A 16,480-nucleotide genomic window follows, 5' to 3' on the forward strand; every position below is an offset into this window, starting at 1 on the left:
ACAAGAGCAAGACTTGACAGTCCTATTGCGAACGTGTGAAAGGACAGAAATGGAGTAAAGTTCTCTATTCAACAATTTTTGAGTTGAACCTGTTCATGTCTTCTGTTTCCTGGAAAGCTCAAGGCAGTGTGTTTGTTATTTTGTACTCAGCAGTTTAGTTTTGTTTCTTTTGCTGAAGAATGCTCTTGCCTTTTCTGGAGCACCTTTCACCTCAAGCGTTTTAGGAGCTGATACGCCGCGTCCATACAAAGAGCGTTCTCTCCGTGGCAGAGAGTTGCCCGTGGTATAGCCCTGATGTTTTCTAACTGTGCGCAACAATAATTCAGAATGTGAAGTGAAGCGTGTGTGTGTTTAACAGTCTGAAACTGGTTGGGGAAAACAGGCCAGCAGAAGGTTTAATCAAACTGAATTGAAATTGGACTGGGATGCCAGACCTAATGTTGGAGTAGTTCGTGGAAAGCGGTGCGAGGTCTCAGATAGCAGCTCATCAAGATCATGGTTTTATATTTATTCTGAAACACACACTTGGTGTTCTACTGCCCGGGCTTTGTAAACTTCTATTTCACATGTCCATTTAACTCATCTACTCACTTTCACATGGCCATTTAACTCATCTACATGTGTTTGAGCATCTACACGTGTTTGAGCTTTCTGGACACTGATCCCCCTGTGATTTGCAATTGAACAGAGCTTGTGACAAAGCAGATTGCTTGCACTTAGGGCAGTGCTGCAAACAAAGGTGCTGTTCATCTCGCCTACCTATACATGTCCATGGGTGATTTCCTACTTCGAACTGCTTTTATAGTCAAGGGAGAAAAATAAGCCTTTCCAGCACACGATTCATCTCTTTCCACAGCAAGAATGTGGAGCAGGACAGATGAAGCCTGCTGTACAGGTGCCCGTTTTTCTAATTGAATATTAAAGGACTTCAAGTCAATTAACACAGATAGAGGTGTCTGTGCTGTACAGGTGCCCTTTGCACTCTGATGTTTGCTGCTGTAGAGATAAGTAAATGTGGCTTTGCTCCTGCACCAAGGAAGATGGGTGTGTTTGGGCTAAAAAGGAGGAAATCATCAGAAGAGTCTCTCCGGGTAAATGTGTGGATGTGCTGCTGGTGTGCGTAAGCCCGAGAGAAGTTAGGTGCGTGATGGCCTCCTTACCGCTGCAGAACTTGGAGTAGTTTTGAGTTTAGGCTGAAGTCTTACACAAGTATAAAGAACTTTAGTGTATTCTCGGAGGGTGGCTAGCTAACAGATTTTTTTAAGGGGAAGGCTGAATACTTGAAAATGACAATGTTAACTCATCAAAACTGGGTTTATGAAGGAGCACATTTGAAATGTATTTGAAATGTGTAAAAGGGAACACTAAACTGCAGAGCAACTATATTCTGAGTAGAAGAAAACAAATTTGGCAATGTTAAGGAGCCAGTTGTGTGTGTGTAGATTGGAGTGAGATCAGGTTGTGCTTTCTGGAGACGTTGTGAAGCTGGGGATGGAGAAAGGGGATACCACAGCTTAGAGAAGTGCTAGTCCTGTGCGAAAGACCCTGTCGCCTTCCTTTCTGTCTGCTTTCTCGGGTGAAGTAGACCAGTGGGAGTGACAAGCAGTCAAGATCAGCAGCGTCTTCACCAGGTACAAGTGTGGATCTTCATACCCAAGGGGGGTGAATCCGGTGCTGCTTAACCTAAGGAAGAAATTGCTGAGGTTGTGCATTTTCTGGCCCGAATGAAATAGATACCAGTGCAGCTCTCGCCGCACACAGTTTTAGCTAGTGGAATTTGTTTGACAGAGTCGAGGTGTTGCGGTGGCTCGTTGGCTACTTCCAAGCGATAATTTCCCTGAGATGAAAGGGTCTGTGAGCTTCAGCCTTGGGGGAAAAATCAGCTGCAGTTTGGTGGGGTTTGAAAGTTACAACTGCTGTGCCGCTGCCTGGCTGAGAGCGTAAAAGGAACCTGAGGTTTTTGGAGGTCTAACCTCTAGTGAACTACAGCCTTTGCTTAAAACAATAATAGTAATAATAATACAAATGACTCTCTTTATCTGCTTGATAGAGATTAAGGATTGAACTGGTAGATTAATTACTTTTTTTTTTTTTCCCTAGGACAATTCTAGATTTTTATAAAATTGCTTAAAACTATAGGATGGGAATAACTCGGATCAGGAATTCAGGTACACGGCATGTTAGCTTGTGGAAGCACTTTCTCTGAGGATGAGCAGCAGCTTTCATTTTCCAGAGCAACTGCTCATCACTTCTCTAGAGCTGTCAATCACGCCGTTACCAAGCACTGCATTTACTTAAAAAAAAAAAAATAATAAAAATCCTAAAAATAGTTGACGGTTACATTGGTAGGAAAGAGAAATTTCTATGGGAACTTTGAGCTTGCGTGTCTGAATGTGTGGTTTGCAAATTGTAGGGATGTTCTAGCTTTTGACTTCCAATCTGCTTTCTAGTGAATTCTTGGGCAGCTGTTGGGCAAATCGGTGGAAAGATATGTACTGCACTAAATTCCAAGTGATTTTTTTTTTTCTTTCTCCTTTCTTTTCTTCTAAAGTTCCTTTCCTGTGTGGAAGAGTATGTTGTGCACTAAAAACATGATTCACTTGGTCCTGAGAAGCTGGTGTAATGCAGCGATGCCCAGTGGGAAGAAAAACTTGCGGTAGTTGAGAGTTGATGGAACTCGGGGAGGGTCTGGCTGCTTTGATAAGGCAGACTGAAAAACTGGCAAGTTCTTAGGTACAGAGCTCAAAGCTAAGGATACAGTGCTGTGGCCTGATGAGAAGCAGACTTATTCCTGGTGTTAAGTGTGGTGTTTTCAAGGAAAGAGCGCAAGAAACAGCTTCTGGGCAACTCCAGCTGTAGTGCCGTTTCTCTTCTGAGCCCAACAGGGTGATCCGGAGCCCGCCTTTCTCAGCTCACGTCAAAAGCAGGGATGCTTGAGAGTAGCTGTACAGAGCTGATGTGTTGGAAGCCACGAGGATGATCCGAGGGCTGGAGCACCTCTCCTACGAGGAGAGGCTGAGAGAGTTGGGGCTGTTCAGCCTGGAGAAGAGGAGGCTCCGGGGAGATCTTATTGCCGCCTTCCAGTCCCTAAAGGGGCTCCAGGAGAGCTGGGGAGGGACTTTTTACTGGGGCATGGAGTGACAGGACGAGGGGGAATGGATACAAACTGGAAGAGGGCAGGTTTAGATTAAACATTAGGAAGAAGTTTTTCACTTTAAGGGTGGTGAGGCACTGGCACAGGTTGCCCAGAGAGGCTGTTGAGGCCCCATCCCTGGAGGTGTTCAAGGCCAGGCTGGAGGTGGCCTTGGGCAACCTGGGCTGGTGGGGGGTGTCCCTGCCCAGGGCAGGGGGGTGGAATGAGGTGATCTTCAAGGTCCTTTCCAACCTAAACCATTCTATGATTCTAAGCCACTGTCTGCTGCTGTCATGGTAGTTTGTTTACTGTGTGTGAAACCAAAATGATTGAGTAAAATGATGGGGATTTGCATCCGTGAGTGGTACTGCAGATGGAGTGGTCCTCAGGATGAAGGCAGTGTGGGTAAAGTCATCGTCTGCCGTGGGGCAATCGGTAAAGTGTTCCTTGTTGAGTAAAAGCCGAGTGCTGATTGAAACTGTCAGTCAGCAGTGCGTATTCTTTGATATTGTAGTATTAGTACCTCGATTCTAGAAAAAACTGCCCATTTAGTCTTAGACAGAAAGTAAAACTTTTATGAAATCTTAGGCATGGCAGTCATAGTGCCTTGTTTTGTTCCCTGAACAAAGTCCGAGTGGTTCATTGTAGGAAGAGTCACGATTTGTTGCACTGCTGTTTGGAAAATAAGGCTCCTCTAAGGATTCAGGGTGCACTCGAGAGAAGTTCTGTTTGTTCTAAAACTGTGCTTTCAGAGGTATAAAAATGTCACTACATCACCATGAGCAACTGGATTGGAACACACGGTGAGTTCCACTTCTTAACCGTGTAAGAAATCAGTTATGTCAGGCGTGATTAAACTTTTAAAATAAATGGGTTGAAAAAGTAAAAAATATAAGGAGTCATTTGTACATATTATTAAGATGTTCTTGTAACAATTCTTTTGCATTACTGCTAAATGAAATATGAAAGAAACCTTGTTTTCATCTGTTTTTGTTGGAATCCTCCCAAACTGAAATTCTGCTGATGCTCCTCCGTATACTAATTGAAATAAAATTAGATTAGTCTCTTATTTTCATTTGGTATAGCGTATATTGAAGATTTCGTAAATACTCATTACAGGGGTTTTTTGTTGTTGTTTTTTTTTTTTTTTTCTCTTTTTCACTATCAAGTCTTATAAACATGGTAGTGCGAGATCTAGCTGATGTTTGGGCGAGACTTAAAATTCTGGGGCAAATAAGCTGTGATTTCAGCGTGTGACCCCACGCTACTTTATGAGTCAGCACCGAACCCTGCGCTGGCACGGTGCTGGGCTGCTGGAAGTATCGTCTTCCCCCGACTGTAAACAGACATCACGGCAACCTGGCCCCACGGCCACGTGTTGTTGATCGCAGGAGAAGACTTTGAATGTGTGCTGTGCAGTTCCAACGCGGCACTCCCTTCTGCAAACGCCTGAAACTGCTGGGACGTCGACTGGCGTGTTCCTGCCCTCTGTAGGAATGACGTTTTAAGTGTGTTTCTTCATAAAGACCTTTCCTTTGTGAGCTTGAGACTAGCTTTAAACTGTAAACTAGTGAGGAGACTAGTAGAAACAGAAAGCTAGTTAAGTAAGGTAAGATCTAACTAGGTAGTGTGGGTGGTTGAAGTGTTAGAAATGTCTTTTTTTCAGCGGTGGAGCTCAGGGTGTATCTGACTTTTTAGGGCAGGCTAGGTAAGGCAGATTAAAATGTCAAACTGTGAGTTAATAAAAACATACTTAAACTATAAACTCCATTGCCCATTTTATAGAAAAATCTCAAAGCACTTAGCAGATGCTTACGTTTTTTAAAACGTGCCTGAGGCAAGTGTAGTTACAAATGGTGTTATAATTGGGCGAACTGAAGTAACGGGAAACGTATGCTGTGTGGGTAAGACCGGACCCCAACAGTCACCTTTGCCAGTCCCCGTGTTTACTGCAAGGCATTCCTTCAGCTGATGTTTATCGCTCTTTTCCTGTAACTGATGTTGAGAGACTGCTTATAAAGTGTTTGGTATAATAAGTACTGCTGTGTATAGATGTGTCAGGTACTCCAGCTGCGGTGTGACTTTTGGCTGCGTGGTTGTATTTCACCATTTGGGTTTTCTTGTATACAGAGCTGGGAGGACTTCTGAAGTACGTTCGACCCTTCTTGAACTCCATCAGCAAAGCAAAGGCAGCCCGCTTAGTCCGATCCCTGCTCGATCTCTTCCTTGACATGGAGGCAGCAACAGGACAGGAGGTGAGATTCAGACTTCGGCACTAGTGCATTCCTCAAAAGCCTGTAACACCGTTATCTGACCTACTTTGCTTCACACTGAAGAATTATTCATGTCAGGAAAAATTCATTTAATGCATTTGGATAGATTCTATTAATAAAACATCAGATAATTTAATGCGCTCATAACCCATGTTTTTCTGCAAGCCTCACCCCGCTCCAGGTTAGGAGTAACTCTCACCCTGGGTGTTTTTCTTACGTTTGTGTTGCTTGCTGTTAGATGTACAGCAGCAGTGGTATTTTGTAGTGTGATTATTGTCGGGGATGTGAGAGGTGCTACGGCTGTTCTTGATACGGTGGGGACGGTGTGCGATGGCACAGAACCAGAGGAGGGAGCGTTCCAGGTGTGTTGAGGAGTTGGTGGGATTAGATGGTGAGTACTGCTTAGCGTCTCTCCTCTGGAGGCATGAAGGCGTATTGCATGGGGACACAGTGCAGTGGGCATCTTACTCTGCAGAGGGATTCTGAGGCTTGAAAGTTCTTCCTGAAGTGGGTGTGGAAAAAGTTTTGCAGCTACAAAGTGTAAACTATTTCCAGTGGATTAACTTCTCCACTAGAAAACCCATTCAGTCTAAGATAGCTCCCAGTTAGGATTTACTCCGTTCTCATTAGCTCCCTTGGATACAGTTGGTTTTCTTCTTTTTCTTTGTGTTTTTTTTTTCTTTTTTCTTCATTGTTGTTTATTTGGGAACGGGAGAAGGACAGGAGCAACCTGTGAATGACGAGGAGCCACTTAGGAGCGGCGCTGACCTGCAGCAGTATGGGTTGTACTGGCAGACCGAAGCAGTAGATGGAAAGAGGAGGCAGGGAGGGTCTGAGCAACAGCTTAAGGACAAAGCCCACACAACACTGTACGCACAGCAGCTGGCAAATTACAGCCTCCAAGAGGTTCTGCCATGTTGAGAGGCGGGTGGCACTCTCGTTAGCCAAATTGGCACAGAAATATCATCCACCAGTTCAGGTGACCTAGCAAATGTTCTTTTGCTGTTCAGTGCTTGTGGCTTCTGTGTCGTGTCGCTGTAAGCAGTGGCGGACGGAATCTTTTGCCCTTCTTTTTTAACAGAAGGGATTAAGGGAAGCGGGGTGGGATGTGCAGGTGAGAAGGGAACCCCTAAAGGGGTCAGGAGAAAAGGAGCGGCTTCAGACTTTTTCTGAAGGTAACTTGATGTAAATGACAATATTTGGGTGCAGTCTCAGAAGATGGCATTTTGTGGCAGGGGAAGAACTTGCAGATTAACAGGGATGGAGACATAGTCCAGCTGGTCAACACTTCCACTTTCAAGCACGTTCAGAAGCCAAACCCAAAATCTTAAGGAATTGTGACACCTAACCTGTGAGGTTCTTGGTGCAGTAATCCTGAATACTTTCAGTGCCTCAGAAATGTTCAGAGGAACACTTGCTTCCTCGGTGTAACTTACATTAAGAAGACTCCCAAGAGCCCCGTAAAGCAATGAAATTGGAGATTTCTCCAGCTCCTAATGCTCCAGCTATCGCTGTGCAATAAATTGCAACTTCATAATGGCTTTTCATAAAATGTCCCCATTTAATAAGCAGTGACGAGGAGCTGACAAGTCCTGCAGTGTAGTACAGTTACAGAGCTACTCTGGAAAGAGCTGCGATCCAGAGGTTTTGGGAAGAGGCATTCCTGAGCCTAGCACCTCAGGATGACTTACTGTATATTATTGGCCAGTACTAAATCGACACCCGCTTCTAATTAGGGTGGAACAAGACTGCTTTATTCATCAAGGGAATCTCAGCAGTCTTAAAAATATGAGAAGCCATTGGGTTCCTTTACTCTGCTTTGAAGTGACAGATAAAACATCCAGTGTCACTTACTGACTGGCTTCTGGCACCTAACTCGGTTGTAGGTAGTGGAGCTGGCACCTCTTGCTTTATGCTGCTAAAGGACACACGATCTGACATATTTAGGGCCTAAAACACTTGCACTTGATTTTCCTTTCTTTCCAGAGCAACTGAAAATACAGTTTTCTCTATGAAATGGTACAAAACGCACTGGAAGGGACCTCGAAGTCTTTTAGTTCATCCCTTGCCCTAAGGCGGAATCGGTTCTCATGTACCCAGATGTTTTTATTTCAAACAAAACCACAGCTGTTTAAGACATGCTACGAGGATTTCAGCAGTACTTTTTACTGGTGAAACTTTGGAAGCCAAATCTTTATTTTCATATTCCAGCGTGGGAGGATTGTCCCCGGTGGTCAGAAAAAGTGATTGGAAGCCAAATGCATTAGAAAAGGCATCAAAGAAGGTGGTCTGTTGGGGTTTTTTGTGATGGCTAAAGCTTAAACTAAGCCTTAGATTGCCTTCTGAACTTGACTTCCTCTCGCAGTCCCTGTTAGAAGTAGTATAATGCTGTGAATGTTGTTACAAAATGCAGGATGTTAATCAAGCAGATAGAATATGAAAGTATGTAGCACAATTTAACTGTTCTGTGTCATTTTTTTGCAACATTTCGGTGAGTGTAAACTCTGGTGTCAACATGATGCAGCCTGGGGCTGAAGTGTGTGGTGTGTGGTTACCCGTGAGACCTTGTTGAAGAGAAGTCGCTTAACCTTCCACCGTTGAGCTGCAGTTCTCATCGGTGGGGAACCGGGCTTTACCCTGGCGATATTGAAGGCGTCGTTCAGAGACATTTGGAATAGGCACTAATGATGAAGACTAATCTCCAGGCTCACTTTAAAGTAAAGCTAATTCGATGTTTAGCAGTGCTGCTGTTCAAACAGGAATGACTTATTTTCTTAAACTACTTAGTGGAGATTCAGGCTTTGTTGTATTTTTGTTGCTTTGTAGGAAATGATTGAAGCATACTGCTGTTTTAAAGAGGGGCAGCAGAAGGCTTTACAAATTTCTTTCTGCTCCCTTTAAGGTTGACCTGTGTTTAGAGTGTATTGAATGGGCCAAATCAGAGAAGAGGACTTTCCTACGCCAGGCTCTGGAGGTACGTTACGTTGCGGATTCCAGACCTATGTAATAATGTCTCCCCTTTATCAGATTTAATACTTATAAAAGTTGGGAACTTGTAGCATGTTGTCTAGATATTTGTACATGTAATAGACGAGCGATAACAATTACGCTGAAGTTAGTGACTGTCCTAGAATAGGCAGGATTTTACCCACTGTATTTAAAATAGCCAATCTTCCAAATGGTAGATCTTGCAGAATTGGACCATATGATGTAATGAATGCAAACTAATCCAGTGAAGTCTGTGCAGATACAAAATACAAAGTTTTCTTTTACAAAATCAATCTGTACTCCCTTTCACTGGCTTTCCTCTCAGCAGTTCCTTTTCTGTTCTCCAGGCGAGGCTGGTCTCTTTGTACTTCGATACCAAGAGGTACCAAGAAGCGCTGCAGCTAGGTGAGTCTCCCACTAGGTGGTGGTAGTAGTTCTTTGCTTTGAAATGAGTCTTGAGGCTGACAAGGGAACCAAATCAACTACGTCATGTTCCTTGATAAGTTTTGTAGGACTTGGGCATTAATTTCTTAGTGCTGTACCAGTTCTGCCATCTTCTGCTATAGCTTGGTGATAAAAGCTTTTAGAGATCTCTTTGTTCTCCCCATTTGTTCATTTCACATAATTTTGGAAGCGAAGAGGAGCTATATCCAGTTGAAGGCCATCAGGTTCGGCTCCTGCTGGAACATACACAGTATACTGCTGTGGACAGAGAGGTTGAAGGGAGAAACCAGCTTTTTTTCAGTTTGCTCAAATACGGCCTCAGTAGAAGCAGTAGTAATGCCAGGAAATGCCAAACCTCTGAGGATGTAATTAGACCAGCTTTGTGAAGCAGTGTAAAGGCTTGAAGAATTTGCTTCTTTGTACCACCTGAGATATGGTAATTAACCGTGTGAACTCTCCTAACCTGCTACAAAGCAGAGCAAAGCAGGTCATCCTACATGGCCCAACTCCCTTCGGTGCTTTACGGATGCTCATTTTTGCAAATGACTGCAGTAATGAGTGATGAGGTTTAAGCTGGCTAAAGGGTACGGACCGCTCCGCCAGCTCAGCGCCGGGGTATGAGCGGGGCTGAGGGATGACTGCACTGACACGGACACAAGCGCTCACCCGGGCGGTGGTGATGCCTCACTGGGGACCCGTAACTTCTTAAACAGCGTGGTGGCAAGAGCGTGTGTCATGTCCGGAGTCACCTGGGTGACTTGTATCTGATCAGAATATCAAGTTAAGTGCTCTGATACGTGGAATTCAATATCAAGTTAGAATTAGTTTGCATAGGGATATGTAATGAGCTTGGATTTAAACTGATCAGAGTCCATGCTGCAAAGCTATGCTTAATTAAGTTAGTTAATGATGGTGGTAGAGCTTAAGGAGTTTTGGAGGCCTGTACCTATAGGACGGCCCCTCGGAAAGCTCTATCGGGATGTCAGTGTTGCGTGCGAGCATTTCTGTGTGGCTGGCCAAGACATGGTTGTGGCCGCGGGGAGTGGGTGCAAGCAGAGAGTCTACGGGATGTTTCTAGGGAGAGTCCATTCTCTTCCGTCTAGTGTTGCAGTTTCAGCTGTGGTTTTCAGCTTCTAAGCACAGCAAGTGAGGATGAGGTTCTCATCTCTGCTTGCGTTAAGTTGGTTGTTTAGTTTGTAGCGGGAGGGAAAGAAAGGGAAAAGTTTTCTCTAGGGCTGGTTCTCGCTGTCCTCACAAGGCACCAGTATAGGTTAGGGGTGGACCTGCTGGGAAGTAGCTCTGAGGAGAAGGATTTGGGGGTCCTGGTAGATAGCAAATTGTCCATGAGCCAGCAGTGTGCCCTTGCTGCCAAAAAGGCCAATGGAATCCTGGGCTGCATAGGGAAGAGGGTGACCAGTAGGTCGAGGGAGGTCATTCTCCCCCTCTACTCGGCACTGGGGAGGCCACAACTGGAATACTGTGTCCAGTTTTGGGCTCCCCAGTTCAAGAGGGACAGGGAACTGCTGGAGAGAGTCCAGCGAAGGGCAACCAAGATGATGGAGGGATGGGAGCTCGTCCCGTATGAGGAAAGGCTGAGAGCGCTGCGACTCTCCAGCCTGGAGAAGAGAAGGCTGAGGGGAGACCTGATTATGGCGTACAAGTCCCTAAAGGGTGGGTTGAAGGGGGATGGAGCCACACTCTTCTCGGTGGTTCCCAGTGACAGGACGAGGGGCGATGGGCACAAGTTGGAACAGAGGAAGTTCCGTTCCAACACACGGAAGAACTTCTTTACGGTTGGGGTGACAGAGCACTGCCCAGGCTGCCCAGGGGGTGGGGGAGTCCCCTTCTCTGGAGATGTTCAGGCCCCGCCGGGATGCAGTCCTGAGCGATGTGCTCTGGGCAGTCCTGCTTTAGCGGGGGAGTGGGACTGGGTGATCTCTAGAGGGCCCTTCCAACTCTGAAAATTCTGTGATTCTGTGAAGGCTTTAATGTGACAATTTATCTGGGTGTTTCTTAGGCTGTCCGTTCCTGCTTCCTAAATTTGATCTGTAGATGTCCTGTGCTTAAAACATTCCTTCCTCATCCCAGATTCTTAGGAGTTGCTTGAAAATCCTCAGGTCTCACCCTAGGGGAATGGTGCCGGAACGGGCAGTACTTCAGGTTTGCTCGGAGCTCCGAATGTGAGTGGTAAATCATGCTGTCGTCTGGGGAAAGGGTACCAGAGTGACCATCTGAACCGCACAACCCCTCCTTGGCTTTCTGCTGAGCGTCTGCTGCCCGTGATGAGGTGGCAGAGACACGCTGTCCACATACCCGAGTATTCTCACTGCCCTCTTCCACCTCTAACACAAAACTGGTTCGTTCTTCTCCGACTGTGGACCGACACTGACCCACTATTATTTCCTCTCCTTTGTTTCTTCTTGCAAGAACAGGTTGTGTAAGCCAAGCCTCCCTTCCTCGAGGCCAGTGCTGCTGTGGGGGGAAGAAGGGTGTTGTCTGGAAGGACTTGGTTTGCGTAGCCGTTGGTAGCAGAGGCAGAGCAGGTTACAAAGGTTCTTGTTCTTCCCCGCTGCTAGGCTCCCAGCTTCTTCGGGAATTGAAAAAGATGGACGACAAAGCATTGCTGGTGGAAGTGCAGCTGTTAGAGAGTAAGACTTACCATGCCCTGAGCAATCTGCCAAAAGCAAGAGCAGCCTTAACCTCTGCGCGGACTACAGCCAACGCAATCTACTGTCCACCTAAGCTGCAAGCGGCGTTAGACATGCAGTCAGGTAAAGCCCTTCAGGAGGAGGGGAAAGTCTAGGACTTGTCATGATGCATCAGTTGACTGATGCTTGTTCTTTCCTGAGCGAATCGTAGAAAATGATGCTAGGTGGGACCTCAGGTTACCCGCAAGTCTGCTCAGCTGCCTCAAGGCAGGATCAGCTATAATTACATTGTTCCCGATATGTGTTTTTTCAGCCTGTTTTTTAAAACCTCCAGTGGTGGAGGGTCTGTAACCTCCCTAGGCACTACAGCATTACACCACGCTCGTGTAACTGTAACGTTGTTCCTGACCTAATTTGCAGGCACTTACCTGAAGTGCCCCGAACTTATCTTTTTTAACATGTCCCCTTAAGAGAGGGGCACGGATGTTCTTCTGCTAGAGACAGGGCAAAGGGGGACGCAGAAGGAAAGGATTCTCTTTAATGAAGTACTGGGTAAAGCGCTGGGCAACCAGATTGTTCTGTCCTCTTCCAGTCACATTCAGAATTAACTCTGATGCCTTCCTGTTTGTTCCTCTCCACAGGTATTATTCATGCAGCAGAAGAGAAGGACTGGAAAACAGCCTATTCATATTTTTACGAGGCGTTTGAGGGATATGATTCGATTGACAACCCAAAAGCCATCACTGCGCTGAAATACATGTTGCTGTGCAAAATCATGCTGAACATGTACGTGGCAAAGGGTTCTGCGAAGAGCACTTCCTGCATTTAAATGGGAAAGGCTTTTTGTTTGTAAGACTCGATACTAATGAAAGAACTCAAGCGGATGAGCTTGCTCTTTGTCATTATGACCTAATCGATGCTTCTGATACAATGTTACCTTGAATTGTAGTAATTTGCTATCAATGGGGAGGTTTTGAGACACGCTTAGATTTAAGCCGACCGTGTTGTTGAATAAATGCTCTCTTCCCTCCCTCCCCTCTCTAGCCCAGAAGATGTGCAAGCGTTAGTGAGTGGAAAGCTTGCTCTGCGGTATGCAGGAAGACAGGTATAGAAACTTAATCCTTTCTATCTTCCTATTATCTCTGAGAATACTGTGTTATTCTTTTGGCAAATACTTTGGTCTTTTCCTACCAAAATACCCTTCGCTTCTGAGCGGCCTGAACGAGATCCAGAACTGATTAAATTACCATAAGTAATTACCATAAGTCAATTGCCGTCAAAGGGAATACAGTGATTTTCACAACCTGAGAATCTGGCCTGCTCGCTTCATTTTCTGGTTTTCTCCTCCCTGCTTTTTTCCTGAACTACGAAATGCCTGACGCCGTAAGGTACTCCTGTCTCAGCCCTCGCCAACTGCTCTGCAGCCACGGATCTGATGTATTTAAATCCAAGTTATTCATTGTTTTCACTGGTGTTGTAGCAAGTCCTGAAAATCCTTTCGTAGCAGCGTAGCTGAGCAGCTTGAGACCTAGATGACTGTAAGGTGGAAGCCAAGCAGCTGGGGAGCTGTTAAATCAACTGTTTATTCTAACATGTTAACTTGCCAGTCTGTGAATGCCACCCCCGTATTAAATCCAGAGATGCTTATATAAAGCGCAGGGCCAAAAGCCAGGCGTGCCAGCGTCTGAGCCAGGCTTACACGCTGATGCCCTCAGTGGCTTTGGCCAGCCGGCTATTTACTTTGACGCAGGAGCTAATACTCGCCTACCTCACAGAGGATCGGGGAAGCTGTTTAGTAGAGGAGGTCAGTGAGCGTATGTGCGTAGAATAGAGTCTGAAGGGGGGATATCCCCGCATTATCCCTGCTGGATCACGGAGGGCAGCCCTGGTCCTGCTTCATCCCTTTCCCTTGGGTGGCAGCTGGGTTGGAAGCTCCTTTTCAGAGCATGAGGGCACTGTACCCTGGAGGAAATCTCAGCTCTTGCCTCCAGTGTCCTCCTGAGACAGCAGCGATCGCAAGTTCTGGCTGCGGAAACCGAACGTAGGGAGCAGAGAGAAAGTGGGCAGCCTTGGGGACAGCTTGGTGGGAGAGGTGGTAGCAGAAACCTGGGCCTCATGCACCACAGCCACCGGGCTGTCCTGCTTGTCTTGTGCCTCTCACCACTTGGAAACTGTTCTTCTAGTGGTGGTACTGATCTGTTTAGTGTAAATATGGTGGTTTGGTTATGGCTGAGTCTTTTGCTTTGTTTCAGCAATGGTGGGGTAGACAAGAAACATTTCCTGGTGCTGTCCGCGATGGGGTATCTGTAGGACTTCTGCTGTGCTTCTGTTGCTCAGCCAAGGAAATGTGGCGTGCTGAAGGGGAGAAACGCAGCTTAAGGGCTGAAAATGGCCACGTTCATTAAGCAAGTGCCGAAATGTGCACTTTCCTTAAAAATTGTATCAAACTTGCTCCCAACCTGCAACCTGATAGGAACTGCAGCTGGTGTTCTCAAACCTTGCGAAGCTTGAGTTCTTTGTTTCTGTGAAGCTGATTTCACGCTGTGTCCTGCAGCTGTTCTGCATGTTCTCCTTATTAGCAGCTGTTCTTACTCTGCCTGTGTGGAAGTAACACTGACATGGCTTTGTAGCAAGAGGGAACATTCCCATTTTGCTGCTTAAGCACATTTTCAGTATACTGCACAGTCGGCATAATAGCACCGAGAGGGGAATCCAGAAAAATAACCTACTCTCGTTTTCTTTCTCTGCAGACAGAAGCACTAAAATGTGTGGCACAAGCCAGTAAGAACCGATCGCTGGCGGATTTTGAAAAGGTGAGTCAGGAGACAGAAAATAGGGTCTGGCTGGACAGAACATTCAGAAATACCAGGTTTGGAAAGTTGTAGGAGCTGTTACATCCCACAGCAGGAAACCATAAAAATATTCGTAGAAAGCAACAGCGCGTCAAGCAAATAACCCACAATAATAAATCAGTTTGGTTTTCGCAGCATGGGGAGTAATAGCTTGCTTGAAACTAGGTTTTTTTCATTGGTTTTTTTCCTTTCTTTTTTTGGAGAGCCAACTCAGAAGCAGTTCCCTGAACTTTTGGTGCTGTTCACTGGGATGGTTATCTTCCTAAATTTTTCCCTGGCTTCAGCAAGAATACCACGAGATAACGGAGAGTATTTCTGTGTCAGGAAACAATCCTGTCACGCTGTCTCCCGAGCGTACACCAGAGATTCTGGCTTGCTGAGCTCCGGCAGCGTAAAGACAAAAGATGCACGGTGCTTGAAAGGCTGCTGGGCTGTCCTGACCTCCTGGCCTTTTACCAAGTTACGGGATTGGATTAACCACCGATGCTTTGCTGGGCAGGGAGGAAAGATATTTCATACTCAGAGGGCTTTGAAGACGGGAGGCTTGTTGCTACCTGAATTATTTGCTCCCGCTGTGTCTTCCGCAGGCTCTGACAGACTATAAGGTGGAGCTCAGGGACGACCCCATCATAAACACTCACTTGGCTAAGCTCTATGATAACTTATTGGAACAGAATCTGATCAGAGTCATCGAACCCTTCTCCAGAGTACAGGTAAATGTTCCCAGCAAGCACACCGACGTACTGGTACCTCTGTCCCCTCCTGTTGGTGGGTGAAGGACTTGTTCCTGTACAGAATACTTCTTACTCAGAGCTGTGCGGCGTTTCCAGAGCTCAGGGTTCGTCATGTTCAGCTGAAAAATGATAAGGAGGGGGCTGAGGGGAACTTTGGAAAACCACGTTCCAGAGTAATGGGCCTTTCCACCTGTTTTGCTACGCACACTGAAAGGTGGACATGCTTTTAGCACTGAAGGTAGCAGTGTTTGGCTTTTAAGGGCTCTGACGGGGTGTGGGTAAAGCTGCAATGATCTTGGAGAAGAAACGTTATTCCAGGTTTGAGAGTGAAATGGCTTTAGGTGTCTAGTCCATCTTCAGTTAAAGTCGGATGTGAAACCTGAAGGACATGAACCTGCAAAGCGGAGAAAGCGGAGATTTTTAGGCCAGAGCGTTTGCAGGCCCTTGAGTTCTTCTTTGGAAGAGCCCCATACCTCCACGTTGCATGTGAAAAGTACAGCTGAAGATTTACTTAACTCTGTTGGTCTCTCTTATAGATTGAACACATATCCAGCCTCATCAAGCTCTCAAAGGTAAGAACATCATGAGAAATCAGTGACATGTCTTAAGAGGGCAAAGGAATTGAGGTCAAATGGCATTTGCTGCTGGAAAATAAGTGTTGTTATTAAACCTGACGGGTCAGCTCCACAGCACTTACAGGCAAATACCGCTCTTGGGAACTTAACTTTAACCCAGACAGTTTCCAGGAGTCATCAGACTGGCTTCCTCTGCGCTAAGAAGTTGCTGTAACGTCACCTGCCTTCACATGGGTTTTACTCCCGGTGTTAGCGCTTGCTTTTTGATAGGGACAGGTTTTCTTCTGCTGTGGTAACAGCTCATGTCATGACCAGCTCAGTCTTCCCCGTTGACCTGCGTTTAATCCTCGTGAGCGTGCCCAGAGGAACCTCTCTCAGACCCTTAAGATACAGGATCCAGCTAATCACTTCGATTGAAGTTTCATTAGGGATGCGCATGTCACATTGCCTATTGCAATAACTGCTTTACAGATAATCCCGACCAGATTAAGCTGTAGGAAAATCCACTGTAGTCCCAGCCGGTTGCATCCCGAAGTGCTTTTGTCCTGTGTTGCCGTGACGGCTGGAAGTTTGGAACTGTCCTGAGCTCAGCCTTTATGGTCGTTACATCACCTATCCTCCTTTTCTACCTGTGCAGTCGTTTCCTAGTCTAGCCCTTGGTCTTTAACACATACTGAATAGTTTGAGTAAAAGCTGGACTGCAGTTGTTTTTTAACTCTGTCCAAAGAGCAGAAGAGGAGCTGAGTCCTGTGGGCCCTGGCCTGGCGCTGGGCAGGAGGTCAGCTCGATACCGACTGGCTTAAATGAAGCCTGGCAAACACTTGACTAAATAT

General features: G+C 46.0%; 1 protein-coding gene across 1 annotated transcript in view; it reads left to right on the forward strand.

Annotated features, from left to right (window-relative positions):
- The window catches only part of PSMD11 (proteasome (prosome, macropain) 26S subunit, non-ATPase, 11), a gene marked incomplete at its 5' end in the record, with an annotated part of 28,083 nt that overhangs the window by 1,024 nt on the left and 10,579 nt on the right, over positions 1-16,480 (forward strand). The window contains 9 exon segments of the mRNA XM_009883721.1: positions 5,264-5,388; positions 8,309-8,380; positions 8,742-8,799; positions 11,415-11,609; positions 12,128-12,272; positions 12,531-12,591; positions 14,237-14,299; positions 14,926-15,051; positions 15,609-15,644. Of these exon segments, the coding sequence (XP_009882023.1) occupies positions 5,264-5,388; positions 8,309-8,380; positions 8,742-8,799; positions 11,415-11,609; positions 12,128-12,272; positions 12,531-12,591; positions 14,237-14,299; positions 14,926-15,051; positions 15,609-15,644 (881 nt within the window).

The sequence above is a fragment of the Charadrius vociferus genome, unplaced genomic scaffold (assembly GCF_000708025.1).
Source record: "Charadrius vociferus isolate BGI_N301 unplaced genomic scaffold, ASM70802v2 scaffold1284, whole genome shotgun sequence".
NCBI classification, from domain to species: Eukaryota; Metazoa; Chordata; class Aves; order Charadriiformes; family Charadriidae; genus Charadrius; species Charadrius vociferus.